At 40.2% G+C, this 18,571-nt stretch overlaps 1 protein-coding gene across 5 annotated transcripts; it reads right to left on the bottom strand.

The window, feature by feature from the left end:
- Nucleotides 1–84: 84 nt before the first annotated feature.
- LOC109063701 (epsin-3-like) lies at nucleotides 85–17,909 on the bottom strand. 5 transcript variants are annotated; one of them, XM_042764881.1, is made up of 11 exons: nucleotides 17,684–17,909; nucleotides 11,524–11,836; nucleotides 10,073–10,433; nucleotides 9,092–9,195; nucleotides 3,524–3,601; nucleotides 3,326–3,443; nucleotides 2,227–2,403; nucleotides 1,804–1,853; nucleotides 1,728–1,758; nucleotides 1,411–1,641; nucleotides 85–802 (listed from the first exon to the last, which is right to left on the bottom strand). In XM_042764881.1, the coding sequence occupies exons 2-11, from the start codon at nucleotides 11,749–11,751 to the stop codon at nucleotides 510–512; spliced, it is 1,671 nt and encodes a 556-aa protein (XP_042620815.1). In that variant the 5' UTR covers nucleotides 11,752–11,836; nucleotides 17,684–17,909; the 3' UTR covers nucleotides 85–509. The 5 variants fall into 5 exon arrangements, with proteins under 5 accessions (XP_042620815.1, XP_042620788.1, XP_042620801.1 ...); XM_042764854.1 differs by having other exon boundaries at nucleotides 1,728–1,853; nucleotides 17,684–17,907; XM_042764867.1 differs by having other exon boundaries at nucleotides 1,728–1,853; nucleotides 3,524–3,598; nucleotides 17,684–17,907.
- Between the last annotated feature and the right edge of the window lie 662 nt (nucleotides 17,910–18,571).

The raw sequence follows: 18,571 nt of genomic DNA, 5'->3' as shown, positions 1-18,571 counted from the left end.
CCGTTTCCCATTATACAGTTCCAGTTCAGTCTGTTCGCACTGAAACCAAATCACTGTAATCCAGTTTCAGTCTCTGTTTCCAATTCTTTAGACTTCAGATCAGCACTTCAGTTTGTTCACACTGAAACAGAATCACTGTAATCCTTTTCCAGTCTCTTTTCCCATTATTTAGGCTTCAGATCAGCTCCTTTGTCCATTCACACTGAAACCAAATCACTGTAATCCAGTTTCAGTCTCTGTTTCCAATTCTTTAGGCTTTAGATCAGCTCCTTTGTCCATTCAAACTGAAACCGAATCACTGTAATCCGGTCCCAGTCTCTGTTTCCCATTCTTTAGGCTTTAGATCAGCTCTTCAGTCCGTTCACACTGAAACCGAATCACTGTAATCCAGTTCCAGTCTCTGTTTCCCATTCTTTAGGCTTTAGATCAGCTCTTCAGTCCGTTCACACTGAAACCGAATTGCCGTAAACTGGTTTCAGTATCCGTTTCCCACATGTAAATGTGGTTCCTCAGAGGAAGGGGTTGTGGCTTTGGCCGTGGTGATGCGTTAGTTGGGTGGAGGCCGTGAGGGGCAGCAGTGGCTGCGGCAGGTTGCTGGGCATGTCCAGCAGGCCGTGGTGTGGCTGCGTGTAGGAAGAGGGCAGAGTCTGGGGCTTCTGCTGCAGGATGGGCAGCGGGAGAGAGGCGCTGTAGGACAGAGTGTGAGCCGGTAGCGGCGACGTGGAGTGAGGACGCATCTGATTTAGAGTCAGTCTGGGCTGCTCACAGTGAAAGGGGTTTGTGGGAGACGGTGTACTCAAACCTGCACGAGACACCCAGAGAATATCTTAATAATAAAGTTCATTTCTTCTTTCCCACTTTTAAACATACATCTAAATAAATGAAAAATATTTTTTATAAAAAAGAATAATTATAAAAATAAGAGAATAAATAACTAATAATTTTGTTAGATTTATGCTTAAAACAAGGAAACAGCTTCATTTTTTTTAATTTTCAAAAGTGGAATATTTTTCTTAAGAGTTTAAAGTAACTTTTATCAGTTAAAGCAACTTTCTAAAACCACTTTTTATTAACATTTACTGAAAGTTAAGAAAACAAAATAATCAAATACAATATGATGTTGTAAGATGGACAAATAAGATGCACAAAAAGCCTTTTAATAAAAAAGATATTAAATCAAGATGACCATGATCTTTGTACTTTCTAAACGAAAGATAAAAATTAAATTCCAAAGATCAAAACAAATTTGTGAGGAATAAATACAAAAGGAGTAAGTAAAGTATTTGCCATTGGAAATGTAACTGCGTAACAGTATTTGGTAAGTACTCAAAAGCACTCAAAAAACTTCAAAAGCACTCAATAAAACTATAAAATCCCCAAAACAATAAGTGTGCGTGAGTGTTTTCCTACCTGACAGGAAGGGGTTTTTGCTCTTGACCGGCACACTGCTGGGAATAAGCGTGTCCAGGTTGACGAGGGAGGCAGCGGTGGGGCCGAGGAACGTCTCGGGGGTTCGGCACTGTCTGGGGGTCACCGCGTCCAGAGGAGGCCCGAGGCGAGAGAGGTCAAAGGTCTCTGGACTGTCATTTCCCCGACCATTCACTTGAACCTCAGCCACCAACTCACCGAACTGATCGACATCTGAAAATGAGAGATGTGAATGAGCTTCAGCTCGCCCCCGAGAGGAAAACAAATGTGAAGAGGGTCTGGTTTGGTGTGATGAGCACCTGCAGGACTCTCACAGCGAGGACTGAACACTTGGATTGGCCCCGCATGCTCCGCGCTAGGCTCCTCCCCTTCCACTCTAAGCTCCTCCTCCTCTGGAATACTAAACGGGTCCTTCACACTCGACACTGGTAGGACGGGCAAAGAATACAGAGATGGATCTCATAAGCCACCATCCTTTACATATTTAAAGTGAACAAAAGTGTAAAAACTACAAGTTCTATCTCACAATCTTTTTTTCTTGCAACTGCAAGTTTACATCTCAAAAATAATAACTGCAAGATATAAACCAGCAATTTCACAATAAAATGATACCTTTTTTATATTTTTATTCTGTTGCAGAAATAAGTTTTCATAGATTACACTTCTGCGGCAGGAAAAGCCTTTTTTGCACCTTATGCAAACTCTAAACGAATGCATTATTTCAATTAAAAGGGCTGGCACTACAAAAACTTGGTCAAAAATGTATTTCACTTTGGTTTTTAACATGAGGTGTTGTACCTGGTCGTGCTGGGCTCCTCCAGGCTTCTTCATCCATATTAGAGATGGAGTTTGAAGGCGGGGCATCCCAGGGGTCAGGAGGTGATTGGTGGGTTCCCCACGGGTGGGCGGGGCTACTGGACGAAGGGCGGGCTTTCCAGGGACTATCAGCCCCCAGGTTACTAGACTTAACTACAGCTGAAAAAGACACGGCCAGATCTAAATACAGCCGCACAAAAAATATGTTTTACAAATTAATTGATTAATTTGAGTTAAAAACCCTCAAATCATGTGAATTTCATTTGAACTTTATCGATTCCGATTCTTATCAATTCCTAGTTTCAATTCCAATAAGGTATAAAAAAAAAAAAGTCAAACATTTTGATGTCAAACATATTTTTTTTCTGTATTTGTGTGCAAAACACAAAACAGTGCACAAGGTCTTTCCCTTCTTGTGCTTAAATGGTTTAAAATCACCTGGAAATGTGGTTGAAATAATGTCAGCTGTTGTTCAGTTTTAAACAGTTAACAAAGTTCTACAAATAAATGTTGGAATTGTAAAAACTTTTTACAGTTTAATGAAACCTAAAGAAGCATTCACACTGTGACCACAAGATCATTTTTTGATATTTTTACTTGCTCGGTTTTCTGCTTTGAGATGTGGTTGAAACAATGTTTAATGGTAAATCGTTTTAAATGGTTAACAGAATACTGATAAATCAAACATTAACAAAATCTGTATGATAAATAAGAGATTGAAACAACAATACGATATCAACACAACCATATCTAAAATAATCTTTTTTTTTTTATTGATTTCAGTTATGTGTCTAAAAGTCCTCAAAACAACATGAATTTTGAGATATTTTTAAATGACTAACCTGCTGCACTGAAATGTGATTGAAATAATGTAGGTTTCAATGTTGATAAAAACATTGAAACAACGTCTAATACAAAATAGTTTTAAAAGGTTAACGAAATTCTAAGTCAGCGTTGAAATGAACATTTTTTACAGCTGAATGAAACACAAGAGATCTGCGGCGACCTGTTGAGGAAATCGCCAACTGTTATTAAAAATGAACGACTGTGAATCAAAGTACTGAATGGGCTCATCACTGACCGACAGACTCCCAGGGGTCAGAGTCCACGGGGCAGGTCGGCTGGGCGTCCCAGGGGTCCTCACTCACCGGTGCGGCAGGTGTGGGACCGAATATATCCACCAGATCGATCATGGCCGACTGTGGAATGAAAGCGAGAGTCAGCCGGTCAGAAGCTCAGCAGATCGTGCAGATGTTGAGATGTTGAGTGTCTCTCTCACCTCTGAAGGCCGCGGGTCTCGCTCGCCCTCCAGAACCATCTGCAGATGAGCGTCATCCCCCTGCCGGCTGCGCTGCTCCCAGGAGACAAAACAAGCTCAGTGCGAGAAGGAGAATCTGATGCTGTTTAGTGGAAGCATTCATTAGGATTAAAGGAGCAGGAGGTTAATGAGCTCCGTGACATTGACAGGAGATCCACAGAAAACACTGCAGGAGAAATACAGCTGAGGAACAGGGACATATCATCAGAGGAGAAGGAAAAATCAGTTAGTACGTGTTAAACAAAGAAGTTAGAACATGTGGAAAATACAGAAAACAAAAAATAAAGAAATTCGAAAGGTCTTGTTAATGTTTTAATCCAGTGGTTCTCAAGCTTTTTGCCCCATACTGGCTTGTTTTCAAACCTTTTTATTGATAGAAACTGGAAGTATTGATATATTATGTTATATTATATTAACTGCAATTCATCTTGTGACTTAACAAGTTTCAAGAACTGTTTTTCAATTAGAAAATACAGAGTTCTGGCATGAAACTCTAGATGGCGCAGTCTGATAGGTCTAACTCAATCTGACCTAATGACATTATCACATTGCACAGCTGATTGGATTTCTCCTGTATCAGTAGCCAATGAGCTCACTGCTCAACATTCAAATACTTGGCTTTGTTTGCAGCACACTTCAGAACAGCTGAAATCAACATCTAAGATAAGTGAATGCTCTTTTAATCCATATCGATGTGTATATTTGCGTGGTCTGCCTAATTGAGTACAAAAATGTGCAACCATAAACTAGTTTAAACTAAGTGTCATGTTAGCAGTTTGCATTGCATGCATCAGCGAAATATTAAGCATATTAGCAGCAGCATTTAGCATCTGTGTTTAAAGCTGGAGCAAAGGCAGTTTAGAGCATGTAATCGCTCTGAGGAAACATGTTAAATGAAATAAGCATTCTTGCGTTTGCATTTCAACCAGGGTTCACCATATGCATCGGCGTAATCTCAATGTTCACGTTCATTTTCAAAGGTCAATGTTTTCATCGTGATGAGTGTGTGGTTGATTTCAGCTGCACACAGCGTCAGAAGCATGTGCTTATCACAGTCATATCAATGATGAGGTGAATGCTGGGGCCTATCTATCGGATTGCATCATATATAATTTTGTTAAATTACATTAAACATAGTGGGCATCTAATTAGAGTTAAGCCGGTAGGCGTGGTAGCCAAAGCTCACATAGTCGTAGGCCTATATTGTTAAGCCGGTCGTCATGGTAGCCAAGGCTCACATAGTCGTAGGCCACTATTGTTAACCCGGTCGGCGTGGTAGCCAAGGCTCACATAGTTGTAGGCCACTATCGTTAACCCGGTCGGCGTGGTAGCCTAGGCTCACATAGTCGTAGGCCTCTATTGTTAAGCCGGTCAGTATGGTAGCCAAGGCTCACACAGTCGTAGGCCACTATTGTTAAGCCGGTTGGCGTGGTAGCCAAGGCTCACATAGTTGTAGGCCACTATTGTTAAGCCGGTCGGCGTGGTAGCCAAGGCTCACATAGTCATAGGCCAATATTGTTAAGCCAGTCGGCGTGGTAGCCAAGGCTCACATAGTCGTAGGCCACTATTGTTAACCCGGTCGCCGTGGTAGCCTAGGCTCACATAGTCGTAGGCTCCTATTGTTAAGCCGGTCGGCGTGGAAGCCAAGGCTCACATAGTCATAGGCCAATATTGTTAAGCCGGTTGGCGTGGTAGCCAAGGCTCACATAGTCATAGGCCACTAGTGTTAAGCCAGTCGGCGTGGTAGCCAAGGCTCACATAGTCATAGGCCAATATTGTTAAGCCGGTCGGCGTGGTAGACCAGGCTCACATAGTCATTGACCACTTGTGTTAAGCCAGTCGGCGTGGTAGCCAAGGCTCACATAGTCATAGGCCAATATTGTTAAGCCGGTTGGCGTGGTAGCCAAGGCTCACATAGTCATAGGCCAATACTGTAAGCCGGTCGGCGTGGTAGCCAAGGCTCACATAGTCGTAGGCCACTGTTGTTAAGCCGGTCAGTGTGGTAGCCAAGGATCACATAGTTGTAGGCCACTATTGTTAAGCCGGTCGGCATGGTAGCCAAGGCTCACATAGTAGGAGGCCTCTATTGTTTAAGCCGGTCGGCGTGGTAGCCAAGGCTCACATAGTCGTAGGCCACTATTGTTAACTCCGGTCGGCGTGGTAGCCAAGGCTCACATAGTCGTAGGCCTCTATTGTTAAGTCGGTCGGCGTGGTAGCCAAGGCTCACATAGTCGTAGGCCACTATTGTTAACTCGGTCGGCGTGGTAGCCAAGGCTCACATAGTCATAGGCCACTAGTGTTAAGCTGGTCGGTGTGGTAGCCCAGGCTCACATAGTCGTAGGCCACTATTGTTAAGTCGGTCGGCGTGGTAGCCAAGGCTCACATAGCCGTAGGCCTCTATTGTTAAGCCGGTCGGCGTGGTAGCCAAGGCTCACATAGTCGTAGGCCACTACTGTAAGCCGGTCGGTGTGGTAGCCAAGGCTCACATAGTCGTAGACCACTATTGTAAGCCAGTCGGCGTGGTAGCCAAGGCTCACATAGTCATAGGCCACTGTTGTTAAGCCGGTCGGCATGGTAGCCAAGGTTCACATAGTCGTAGGCCACTACTGTAAGCCGGTCGGCGTGGTAGCCAAGGCTCACATAGTCGTAGGCCACTGTTGTTAAGCCGGTCGGTGTGGTAGCCAAGGCTCACATAGTCGTAGGCCACTATTGTTAAGCCGGTCGGCATGGTAGCCAAGGCTCACATAGTCATAGGCCACTACTGTAAGACGGTCGGCGTGGTAGCCTAGGCTCACATAGTCGTAGGCCACTGTTGTTAAGCCGGTCGGCGTGGTAGCCAAGGCTCACATAGTCGTAGGCTACTACTGTAAGCCGGTCGGCGTGGTAGCCAAGGCTCACATAGTCGTAGGCCACTATTGTTAACCCCGGTCGGCGTGGTAGCCAAGGCTCACATAGTCGTAGACCACTACTGTAAGCCACTCGGCGTGGTAGCCAAGGCTCACATAGTCATAGGCCACTGTTGTTAAGCCGGTCGGCATGGTAGCCAAGGTTCACATAGTCGTAGGCCACTACTGTAAGCCGGTCGGCGTGGTAGCCAAGGCTCACATAGTCGTAGGCCACTGTTGTTTAAGCCGGTCAGTGTGGTAGCCAAGGATCACATAGTCGTAGGCCACTATTGTTTAAGCCGGTCGGCATGGTAGCCAAGGCTCACATAGTCGTAGGCCTCTATTGTTAAGTCGGTCGGCGTGGTAGCCAAGGCTCACATAGTTGTAGGCCACTTAGGCCTCTATCGGTCGGTGTGGTAGCCCAGGCTCACATAGTCGTAGGCCACTATTGTTAAGTCGGTCGGCGTGGTAGCCAAGGCTCACATAGTCGTAGGCCACTATTGTTAACTCGGTCGGCGTGGTAGCCAAGGCTCACATAGTCGTAGGCCACTGTTGTTAAGCCGGTCAGTATGGTAGCCAAGGCTCACATAGCCATAGGCCACTATTGTCAAGCCGGTCTGCGTAGTAGCCAAGGCTCACATAGTCATAGGCCTATTTTTTAGCGCCAGGTCGTCGTAGGGTAAGCCAAGGCTCACTATAAAGTAGCCTAGGCCACTAGTGTAGGCCACGTAAGTCGGCGTGGTAGCCCAGGCTCACATAGTCATAGGCCACTACTGTAAAGCCGGTCGGCGTGGTAGCCTAGGCTCACATAGTCATAGGCCACTACTGTAAAGCCGGTCGGCGTGGTAGCCTAGGCTCACATAGTCGTAGGCCACTATTGTTAAGCCGGTCGGCGTGGTAGCCAAGGCTCACATAGTCGTAGGCCACTGTTGTTAAGCCGGTCGGCGTGGTAGCCTAGGCTCACATAGATAGTAATATATGCGGTTCACATGGCTCTTCGGAGCAGCAGCAGTACATATGTCTTGACGATAGATCTGCTTTGTTGGGGGGTGTCTTGTCTTTCCTTGTCCATTCATTTTCATGTGCGTGGATGTATGTATGTCCACTGATGCAGCAGTTATTATTATATTCAGCGGCATGCATCTATTGGTATTGTATTGTGTTCCGTGTCTCCTGCTTTGTTGGGGGGTTATTCAGCAGCAGCAGCGTAGCAGATCTATTCCGCCAAGACCAAATACAATAACATTGTCATGTACGTTACCATGTCAATCTCTCAGAGAGTTGTCATGCCAGAACAACAGTTATTGAGTGGAAATGTGTTAATTATTTGTAATACATATACATTGTAATAATATAAATGGACTAAATTTCAGGTCACATCTTTTTTTCCAATGCATAGCTTGAATATTTGAAATATTTTTCAGACTCATTTTGAGAACCCTGAAACACGCCGTGGTTCCTCAGATACCTGCACAGAGACACTGGATGTCCTGCTGTGTCTCCATGACAACAGCTGAAGGACACAAACGGCAGGCAGTGATTGGCTGTTGTGAAGGGGCGTGTCAGCTCTCACACCGGAGCCGAGCGCTGCGGTGGATTTGGGTTAATCACAGTTATTTTCAGCAGCGATCATGGTTTCTGCTCTTCCTCCACATCCTGTGAGAATGCAAATATTCCTGAAACAGCAGGAAAGGTCAACAGGAAAACTCCTCCTGCTCGTCTTTCTCCTCACGTTTTCTCCTATGTGCTCACACACACACACACACACACACACACACACACACACTCGACCGGCTCGTGCCGTGGGGATTCAGAGATTGAAACCTTCTGGCTGCTGCATGCTGGGAATGAAAAGACACTCAAACACCACAGAAACTCAAACCGCCTACTGAAAAAAAGAAAGAGTGTGCGTCAAGATTATTACTGACTAATTATAACTAACCTAAAATGGTTGAAAAAGTATCCTTAACTTTAAAAGTGATCAATTGTACTACAATAAAATATTAATAGAGTATGAAATTATGAAAAAAATTATGATAAAATATATGATGTAAATGCAAAATATGTATACTTTTTAAGAAACCTAAAAATGACCTAAAATGACTGTAATATAATAAAATATAAATATAAGAAAAGATTATATAATTACAGATATTTCAGAAACCTAAAATTGATTAAAATATTACAATTTAACAAACAAAAAATGTGATAAATTATAATATAATAAAAATGATAAATGTATAATCAAGGACAAGCAGTTTGGACAATGGATGGATAGAAAAATATATAAAAAAAAAAAATTCATAAGACACCTAAAAACTTACCAAACAAAAATAAAAAATAATAATAATGTCATAATTATTAATATAATAAAATATAAACAAATATATAATTATAATTAAAATAATGACAACTTTTTAAGAAACCCAAAAATGGTTTAAAATATATCTTTTAAAAAAATGTATAAATTCTAAATAAATATTACAATCATAAAAAATGATTTAAAATATATGAAAATATTTTAAGAAACTTAATCTTATATATATATATATATGTGTGTGTGTGTGTGTGTGTGTGTGTGTGTGTATGTAATGTAATAAATGCTACATAAGTCCATAATATGAAATAAAGTGTCTGAGTGTACCTCTCTGCTCATGGCCAGCGCGAGCTGCAGCTGTAGCTCTTCTTCTCCGCTGGTCTGCGGTCGAGTTTGTTCCAGATCAGACGCTCGGGGAGACGAGGAGGACGCTGACAGACAGACAGAGGATCATTCACCTTTATTCATGACTGACGTTCCTCTGAGGGGCTCTAATACTGTCATAATCCATAATCATCATCATCTCACTTCAGATTTTATTATATTGTCTGTCTGTGTGTGTGTGACACGGCATCATTAGACTACAAACACACGAGCACATGGCAGCAGCAGCTGTGAGGAGACTGCAGGAGAAAAGCACTAATGTTGTCTCTTTCTTATTAACTATGAGGAATAAGAGGATGTCACTTCCAGACAAAAATAACTGTATAATACACACACATATATTTATACAGAGAAAGAGAGTCTGGAAATGACATCATACACATTATTTCTTTTAAATATTTACTTTTTTTTTTTTTTCATTCCATTTTTTATTTTTATTTTATTATTTATCTTATTCCATTTATTTTATTCATTTGTTGCAAAAAAAATTTCGAATGTGGTCATCCTAACTAAGATCTTCCTCATTATAATACCAGAATATACATAATGTATTGATCTATATTTGAAGAGACATTGCCCTTGAATAGCTTCGATGTAATTTAAATTAAAAATTAATTATGAGTAATATAAATTAGCTTATAGTTTTAGCTAACTGCAGCATCAAAGTCAGTTTTCTAGAAAGTATAAAAATGTTTTTAAAACAAATGTGTTGAGTTTTGGTTTCAAATTAAAATATATTGTCAATTAACTGAAATAAAAAAAAAATCTAATTTTCCACAGCAAAACAAAAACTTGTTTTTGTACCTGATCGTTTTTCTTCTGTTATTATATATATATATATATTCTATTGTTTTAACTGTGGCTTATTAATGAATGGAAACTGAACCTGAGCTGATAGCAAGAGTTAAAGAGCGCGCGTCTCACAGTTGAAGGATGCCGGCGATCCTCTGGAGTGGGTGAACTCCTCTCCGTACAGCACGGCCATGCTGGGCTGACTGCTGCGTCTGCTGGGACACGCTGGAGGGACGCTGCTCACCCCGCCGCCGCCCGCCATCCTCTCTTTGGTCTTGAGTGCCTGCGCTCGCTCCTGCCTCAGACGCTCCTCGTCCCGCAGCAGCGCCACCAGCTGCTTGGCTTTCTCTCGCACGTTCACTCCCTGGTCGCGCCCGTCCCGGTCCACATACTGGAAGTCACGCAGCGTTTGGATGGTGAAGGCGTTCTCGCGGCACTGCTGGGCCACGCGCTCCGACCCCGTCTTTGCCAGATAGTCCAGCAGCGTCAGAGCCTGAGCACACAGACAAACCAGAGCTCTGCATTCGATTCTCAACCTTTTGGACTGCTGTCCAGAAACAAAAAATAGAAATTAAAAGCCAAAAGATTTCCTCTGGTTCATCTGCTGTAATTTACAGAAACCAGGAGTTCTCACACATTAAAATAAGTAACTAAAATATCTTTAATTATAACTAAAATAATTACATTACAGGATTCCAGTTTTAAGAGCTGAATATTTTTGAGGGTTCCCACTTTTTTAACCAATGAATTTACATGACTTTTCCACTCATTTGGTTAAGAATTAAATTTAGAAAAAAAAAATAATAATTCTCACAATTTCTACTGGATAAAATATTCTACTAAGCTTAAAAATATGCATATTATTTTAAAAAATGAATAAATAAATAAATAATAAGATTTTATCCATTTCCATGATTTTTTCCAAGGTCTAGAAATCACACTTTTTTTTTAAATTAGGATAAAAATCACTTTGCAATCACTAAAAATAAACTAAAAAAGGCTTGAAATCAAACTTGAAATCACAAATTAGACTTTATAATTACAAATTAGTTTTTAATTACTTTAAAAATAGACTACAAATGAAATCATAAGGCTAAAAAAAAAAATTAGCCTAGAAATCACATAAAATCCTTAATTGGAGTAGAAATAAACTAAAAATAATAATTTTTAAAACATTAAGCTAGAAATCACTAATTAGAATAGACAAACTAAAAATTAACTAAAAATAAGATTTTAAATTCAGGCTAGAAATCTAATTAGACTAGAAAAAAAGAAAAAAAAACGTTTTTTACTTTTTGTAAACTTAGGCTAGGAATCACTAATCTGACTATAAATAAACTAAAAATAATGCTTGTTAAAAATTAGGATAGAAATCACTAATTAGACTATGAATAAACCAAAAATCACTTTTGTTTAAATAAACCTAAAATAAATCACTAATTCACTTTTCACTAATTAATAGCTTGAAATAAATTGGGATATTTTTTCTCATATATCCAGGTTTCCGAGGTGTTGAGGGAAATCTCTTGTTTTAGTTTATTTGAATGCACGTTGAGTCATCTGCTCTAGACGGATCCGCACACCTTGTAGACGTGTCTCCAGTTCTTGCCGTGGTCGTTGAGGCGCTTCCACACCATGGCCATGACCTCGCTGAAGGCCACCACGCTGAAGGTCAGCTCGGCGATCTCGGACATCAGCGAGCTGGACGGGCCCCAAGGGTCGTTAGAGGTCGCCTCGCGTACCTTGATCTCTGCATCCGAGTAGTTGTGCACAATGTTCTTCACCTGCCGCCGCAGGGCCGAGGTCGTCATGGCGACAACGAGTGTGAGTGATGGGGCGGAGCTCTGGCCTCCCGCGGTGAGACGAGAAAGACGATCACGCTAACGACAGCCAGAGCTGAGAGAGACACACATTTACACCGCAAAAAAACTATTATCACACGCTTCTCAGTTTTATAAAGTCACACAAACTCATAGACAGTTTTATGCAATCTATATATATACATACATAGAATTTTTAAGTGACAAATATTAAGAAATATTCAGCAACACAACAGTTTTCAACATATTAATCAGAAATGTTTCTTGGGCAGCAAATCAGCATATTATTATGATTTCTGAAGGATCATGTGACACTAAAGACTGGAGTAATGATGCTGAAAATTCAGCTTTAATCACAGCAATAAATAACATTTTAACAGATATTCACATAGGAAACAGCTATTTTAAATTATAATAATATTTCACTGTTTTTACAGTATTTTTTATCAAATAAATGCAGCCTTGATGAGCAGAATAGATACTGAGGAGGTCAGAGGTAATTTACTAAACATAATTTCCTGTGGTTTTTGTGGTCTGTAGAGAGTTAACAAGCGTTTGAACACATAAACAGATGCAGTTCTAATTAAAATGCCCCCCTCCCTCTTCATTTGCAGTGAGAGGAGAGCAATAACCATTTTCAGCATCATCAATAATTCAGATCCATTTGGCTCCAGTTTGCACTTATCTTAAAAAACACGGCCGCAAGAAGTGGGTCGATGGGGAGAGAGAGCCATGTCTCCAATAACAGACCCCGAATTTACCCGAGAACCCAAACATCCTTCAGACGGCCCGTATACATCTGCGTTCTTGCGCTCGCAACATCAAGGTGATGGGTTCGATCCCCAATGATTAATGCAATTAAAATGCTGCTGAAAGCACCTGCTAAATTAATAAATGCATCTTTGACTCAGCTGTGAGTCACAAACTCCACCAATGACTCCGCTCACGCTGTTACCCATCAGCCCACAGACACAGAGACCAGCAGATCAGCGCTGAATAACAGCGGCATGTTTGAACCCTCACGCTCTGACTTTCATTCAGAAAACATTGGAGGCTGAAGGGTTAACTGAGCTTAGTCTGGAGGAGCTGTGAGTTTGCTGTTAATCACACTTCACAGCAGCAGCAGAGCTGGGAAACATCTCACTATTTCATTCACTAGAAGCCATCAAACAATGTGACTGTGATGAAATGACTGAATGTTTATAGGACAGATACACTGTAAAACAAAATAAAAATAAATTAAATTAAATAAATTTAAATTCTGTGAAATTAATGGTACAAAGCTGGCAGCTGTGGTTGTCAGAACTTGAAAGAGATCAAATTCAAAGAGATATTCTTTATAAAGGTTGAGACTCGTCCACACCCCCCTGAAACGGCTCGTTCTAACACGCCCCCAACATATCTACGTCAGTATGTGGGAAGATTTCCATAACGTTTGTTATGTTCACGCAAAGTTCACGCAAAGAAAGAAGGCATACTTTTATTCTGGCGTACTTTTATTCTTGCTGTAGTATTGTTGTTGCCGCCACCTCCATGTCATATAGACACTGTGTGATTCACTGTGAAAGCAAAAGTACTTTGTTTGGCTTCCAAAAGAGAACGATAGCTGCTTTGTCATGCCTGGAGCTGATCAGTGCTGGTCGCTGAGAAAATACATCAATTTACATTGCGGATCACCGAATCAGCTTTCACCGTGGACGAAGCGGAGTCCAGCCCGGGGTCATCACATGTGGTTGCAAGCATAAGGTACACTCCTTCGTAGAATCCGCCTGCTCATTCAAGCCGCCCGCGGCTCACTCTAGATCACGGCTCACTCTAGATTGCAGCTCACTCAAGGCCGCGGTGTGTGATGCTGTTTCGTTGAAAAAGCGAAACTACTTTGTTTTTGCCTTCCAAAGGAAAACACGACTAGCAATCATGTTTATATCACGCTTATAATAGGTTCTATGTTTATGTCTCGTCGCTCCGGCCGGACAAGGCATCACAGTATGTTAAGATGCGTAACATTTCTGTCACACGCTTGAGGCATTCAGCCAATCACAACGCGCTGGATAGCTGGCCAATCACAGCATGCCCTGCTTTTCAGAACGATGAGCTTTGTAAAACTTGACAGGTTTTTTTTTGTGGGGATTTGAGTTGAGAAAGTGATGTATAGTATGTGGGGAGTAAAGTTACATTTTTTTAGTTTGTGTAAATTTTTTTTTTTTAATTTAAACAAATTAAAAAAATAATGTTCTTTTTAGCAACATCATATGACCCCTTTAAGTTTACAAAAAAAAAACAGTACTTAATTAACTAATAAGTAAAGTACTTAAGTACTAAAATCTGTTTCTAAACACCAACAGCCACTTTAAAAACACAGAAGATAATGAGAAAACCACAAGATGAATCAAAGAAGCTTTTCCACAAGCTGAAGTGAATGCTCATCAGTGCTGGGGAAAGTTATGTTTGAAAGTAGTGCATTATATTGTTTTACTCCATTAAAAAGTAACTAATTGCATTACTTTGTTATTCTTTATGGAAAGTAAAGCATTACTTTTCTTTTGCGCTACTTTTTGCCCTGGGCTGGGCTCGCTTATTTGTTTTTTAATAACAAAAGACCCAAAAGTTATATTTTTGGCAGTTGTCAGGGACCTTTCACACCTAAGCCTCTGCACCTCACTCCCAGTATTTCTCTCAACACAGGATCAGGAGAAATGTCAGTCAATAAATGGAAAAACAAAGTGACTTGCATTACCTATTTGAAAAAAAAAAAATAATAACACAAAAATACTTAGTTGTAAATTTAGAAGTAATGTTTTTCTTTACTAGTAATGTGAGGGTGGTTTATTCTATTTCACTTCCAAAATCAAAATATAATAGTATTTTAAAGTAAAATTGATGAAACTATTAGTTTCTCATCCTATAGTAAGAGAACTTCCTGTTAACCAATTAACAGATTTTTGCCGTAGCATATTGACAGTCTTTTACCGTTAAAATTACAATAATTTTTACAGTGTAGCATCAGCTGATCTGCCTGAACATCTCTGCCTTCACACGGCTGCACTCTTTCGATTTTGTATTTCTGTGCGTGTGTCAGAACCTAATCCTACACATCTTTCATAGAGCCTCTCTAAACCCAGCGCTGCACTCAGTGAAAAACCCACGCCGTACCTCAGAGTTCATCTGCTCCAAAACTTGGCCAAAACACAATGAGGCCAGTCTAGATCTGTACTGCGTCCGCCCAAAAACCTGCTGGCTTTAAACCAGGAGCCCCTAACATCAGCACTTTCATTATCACTTTTTGAAAACTAGACCAACACAACAAAAGTAGATCACTCTCAATAGAATTAATGCTGACACATCTAAATTATGTTATTTAGAATGTGTGTGAATGTATTTAAATAACTTGAGGTACGTAACTTTCAGGGAACATTTCAAAAATGTTAAAATGAGTAAATGTTTGGTAAACATCCTTAAAGAGATAAAGTTCTCAAGTTGTTCCAAACCTGTATGAATCTCTTTATTCTGCTGAACAAAAAAAAAAAAAGATATTTGGTAACCAAACATTCACTGGTAGCCATTGACTTTCATAGTATATTTCTCCCTATACTTTTAAAGTCAATGGCTATCAGCAATTGTTTGGTTACCAACATTCTTCAAAAGAAGAAGAAGAAGAAGAAGAAGAAAAAACATACAGGTTTGAAAAAACATGAGGGTAAGTAAATGATGACAGAATTTAAATTTTTGGGTTAACTGTCCCTTTAAATTGTACTATACCAGCATGAGCATCAGTCATCCTGCTCTCTACATAATGGGCGACCATTAATGCTTTAAATGACCTGCTACTTACAATTTAGATTTTAACATTCTCACAACCAAAATGAAAAATTTTTGGAACATAAATGACCTGAGCTGCCTAAGTTGATCATCTACTGATCTACTTACGGTGATTTTGAGAATCGCAGGCCTGGTTCATCTGCTGTAGACATGAGAAGAAAACAACAGATCCACCATGACTGTGGTGGTGTGTTTGAGTCCGGGACGAGTCACTGATGAGTGTGATCTCAGTGGAGACATCTGCTCCGCAACACGACACACTTTCATCAAGCAGATCCCCACCGAGATGTTTAATTCTGTCAATGGCCTTTTATGCTCTCCTTATTGAATTATTCCACTCCATGTTCCAGCGGTGATCACAGATTCATCTCACTCACAGTACTATATATTAAACAGCCAAATATAGCTGTACAGCCTGATGCCACAGAAGAATATCTGAGGTAATGTGAGCTTAAAAAGTTCTCCTGTGATGTCACAGAATATTTAAAGCAACCATGATGCCATAAGAAAAAAAAAAAAGTTTTAAAGATTCTATAGAACTATTTTAAATTATTGAGTTCTATTATGTTACAGAACACATCCCAAAAAAGTCAAAAGCTATTTTCACTCACACACACACACACCTACCCACACAGTCTTTACAGGTAAATTACTAGTAAATTACCATTAAGAGATCATGTGTGAACAGGACCTTTTCAAAAATACCGATAAATTTATTCTGGCAATTTACCAGTATGAGAAGCTGTAACATTACCAGTAAATTACCGTAATGCGCTCTGTGTGAATGCAGCACAAGATTACCGGATGAGCACGTACAAGTTCAGAACGCGTTGATGTAAGACGTATATTCTTGGCCAGTCATGACATTCTGACACAGATGACGCATTTACTCTGCACTGTTTATGGGAGACAAAGAAATATGTAAAGTCGTGTAATACGATATCTCTGCAATAGCTGCATGTGTGTGAACATTTGACGCAAAAGTGAACATCAACAAAAACACTGACCGCATTTACCCCTCCATGTTTACAAACACAACACCGTGAGGCACAGCCGTTTAGAGGTCATTTCTGGTTAATGATGTCACAGAATTTACCGGTATTTTGAAACGGATGTGTGAATGGTGCTTTACCGGTAAAAAGACAGAACGCCGTTGCCTGTGCATTTTTGAATTTACTGGTAAAGTTGTTACGGTAATTTTATGGCAATTCACTGGTATTACTGTGTGACAGTTGTTATGATGTCATTGAACTTTTTTGAGTTCCACAATGTTAAAAAAAAGTTATATGTTAACATTATTAATATTGTTTGAACATTCTTTTAAGACAGTTGTGGAGTTGTGCACTTGAAGAACACCTTAGAAATGCAGAAACCATTTTTTTCTTCCCAAAGTTGTTTTCAATGTTTAAATAATATGGACAATCTAAGAGGAAGCTGTACGTACTGCATGCATATTAAACAATATGGTGTACTACTGGAATATTACAACTCAACAAACCTACAACAACATATTAATATAAATGTTTTTCATTACACTTACACATTTCTGATAGAACCATTTAAAATGTATAGTATGTCATTGTAATTTTTGAATTCCACGATGTAAAGAACATATTAAGTCCTAAAAATGTCATAGTGGAAACATTTTAAAGTTGTTATGCTATTGTACCATTAACCTCCCATTATGTCATAGAACATTTTAAAGTCGTAGCAAAACCCTTCTGGGTTTCTATGATATCATACAAGAACCTTTTTGATGTTCTTTGGTTCAATGCATCTATTTGTTGATGCTCTAAGGATGATATCTACAACTAATGCACTAATATGGCCAATAATGTAACCTCAGGAACATTTCTGAATCTCCAGAGAACCATATATCCAACATGACCAGCTCCCACACAACAGCATCAGACCAGAAATAGACTGAGACTGTGTGGAAATGCTCCAGTAGGCCTTCAGCTCCTGTGTTCAGCATCGCAGAAACGCTTCTGACACAGATCACACTTCTGACATAAAACACACAAGATAACACACTGACAGATACAGTACGTGCGCATCATCTGCGGGGTTAATGAGGAAGACACAAGAATCGCGCTTACGTTACCTGCAGCATCTTACCGAGCAGCCGCGGTCCGCTACACCGACACGAGTCCACCGAGACGCACTCAGAGAGAAATACGGACTGATATCTGTGCGTCCTGCCGTCGATTTGTGCGAAAATAATCGCGAGAATGCTGCAGTGTTTCCAGTGATGTGGGTGAGATGATCCATCTACTACACACTCTCACACATGCGGTGTGTGGAGGCACGAGAGAGAGAGAGAGAGAGAGAGAGAGAGAGAGAGAGAGAGAGAGAGAGAGAGAGAGAGAGAGAGAGAGAGAGAGAGACGTTTAACCGCATCGCTGCCGGAGTCTCTCGACAAACCCCAAAACTATCAGTTTATCTGCTCATATCTTCAATCTAACTGGACCGAGGTGGAGTTATCACACTGCTGCCCTGTACATTTCAAAATTACGTCAATTAACAAATCATAAACAAGTACACTGATAATATAAAATATAAATTCATGACATTGTGACAGTGCAAATGTATTGTGTCCCTGAATGATGTTAGCAAGTTAACTCATTCTCTGAAGAGAGTAAAGCGAACAAAGGGGAATTCAAACTTAAAAAAAAAAAAAAAAAAATACTTATTGTTGCGAGAGCTGCAATATCAGAAAACGATATAACTTACTTTTTCGGCGGGAACAACATTTTACCCAGCTGCTGGGTTTTCGTTAAAATAACCTAACAACGTAAAATAATAATAATTAATTAATTAATTTTCCTTTTTATCTATTTATTTATTTATTAAATTGCCCAGTATAGCCAGTGTTGGGGTTATTTTTTTTTTATTTCTGTATGTATTTATAAAGATTTGGTCTGCCAGAAAATTACGTTATTTTCTGCATATTGCATATTTTATATATAAAACTATATGGGCCAGATCTACT

This window comes from Cyprinus carpio, chromosome A1 (genome assembly GCF_018340385.1).
Source record: "Cyprinus carpio isolate SPL01 chromosome A1, ASM1834038v1, whole genome shotgun sequence".
Taxonomy (NCBI): domain Eukaryota; kingdom Metazoa; phylum Chordata; class Actinopteri; order Cypriniformes; family Cyprinidae; genus Cyprinus; species Cyprinus carpio.
This window is presented reverse-complemented; position numbering and strand designations above follow the sequence as displayed.

Excerpts from the sequence above, each read along its gene's own strand:
- LOC109063701 (XM_042764854.1), bottom strand. The coding sequence starts at position 11,751 with ATGACGACCTCGGCCCTGCGGCGGCAGGTGAAGAACATTGTGCACAAC. Across the intron at positions 10,434-11,523 it reads ACTGGAGACACGTCTACAAG|GCTCTGACGCTGCTGGACTA; the intron begins GTGTGCGGATCC and ends CTGTGTGCTCAG. Across the intron at positions 2,404-3,325 it reads TGACCCCTGGGAGTCTGTCG|CTGTAGTTAAGTCTAGTAAC; the intron begins GTCAGTGATGAG and ends TGTCTTTTTCAG.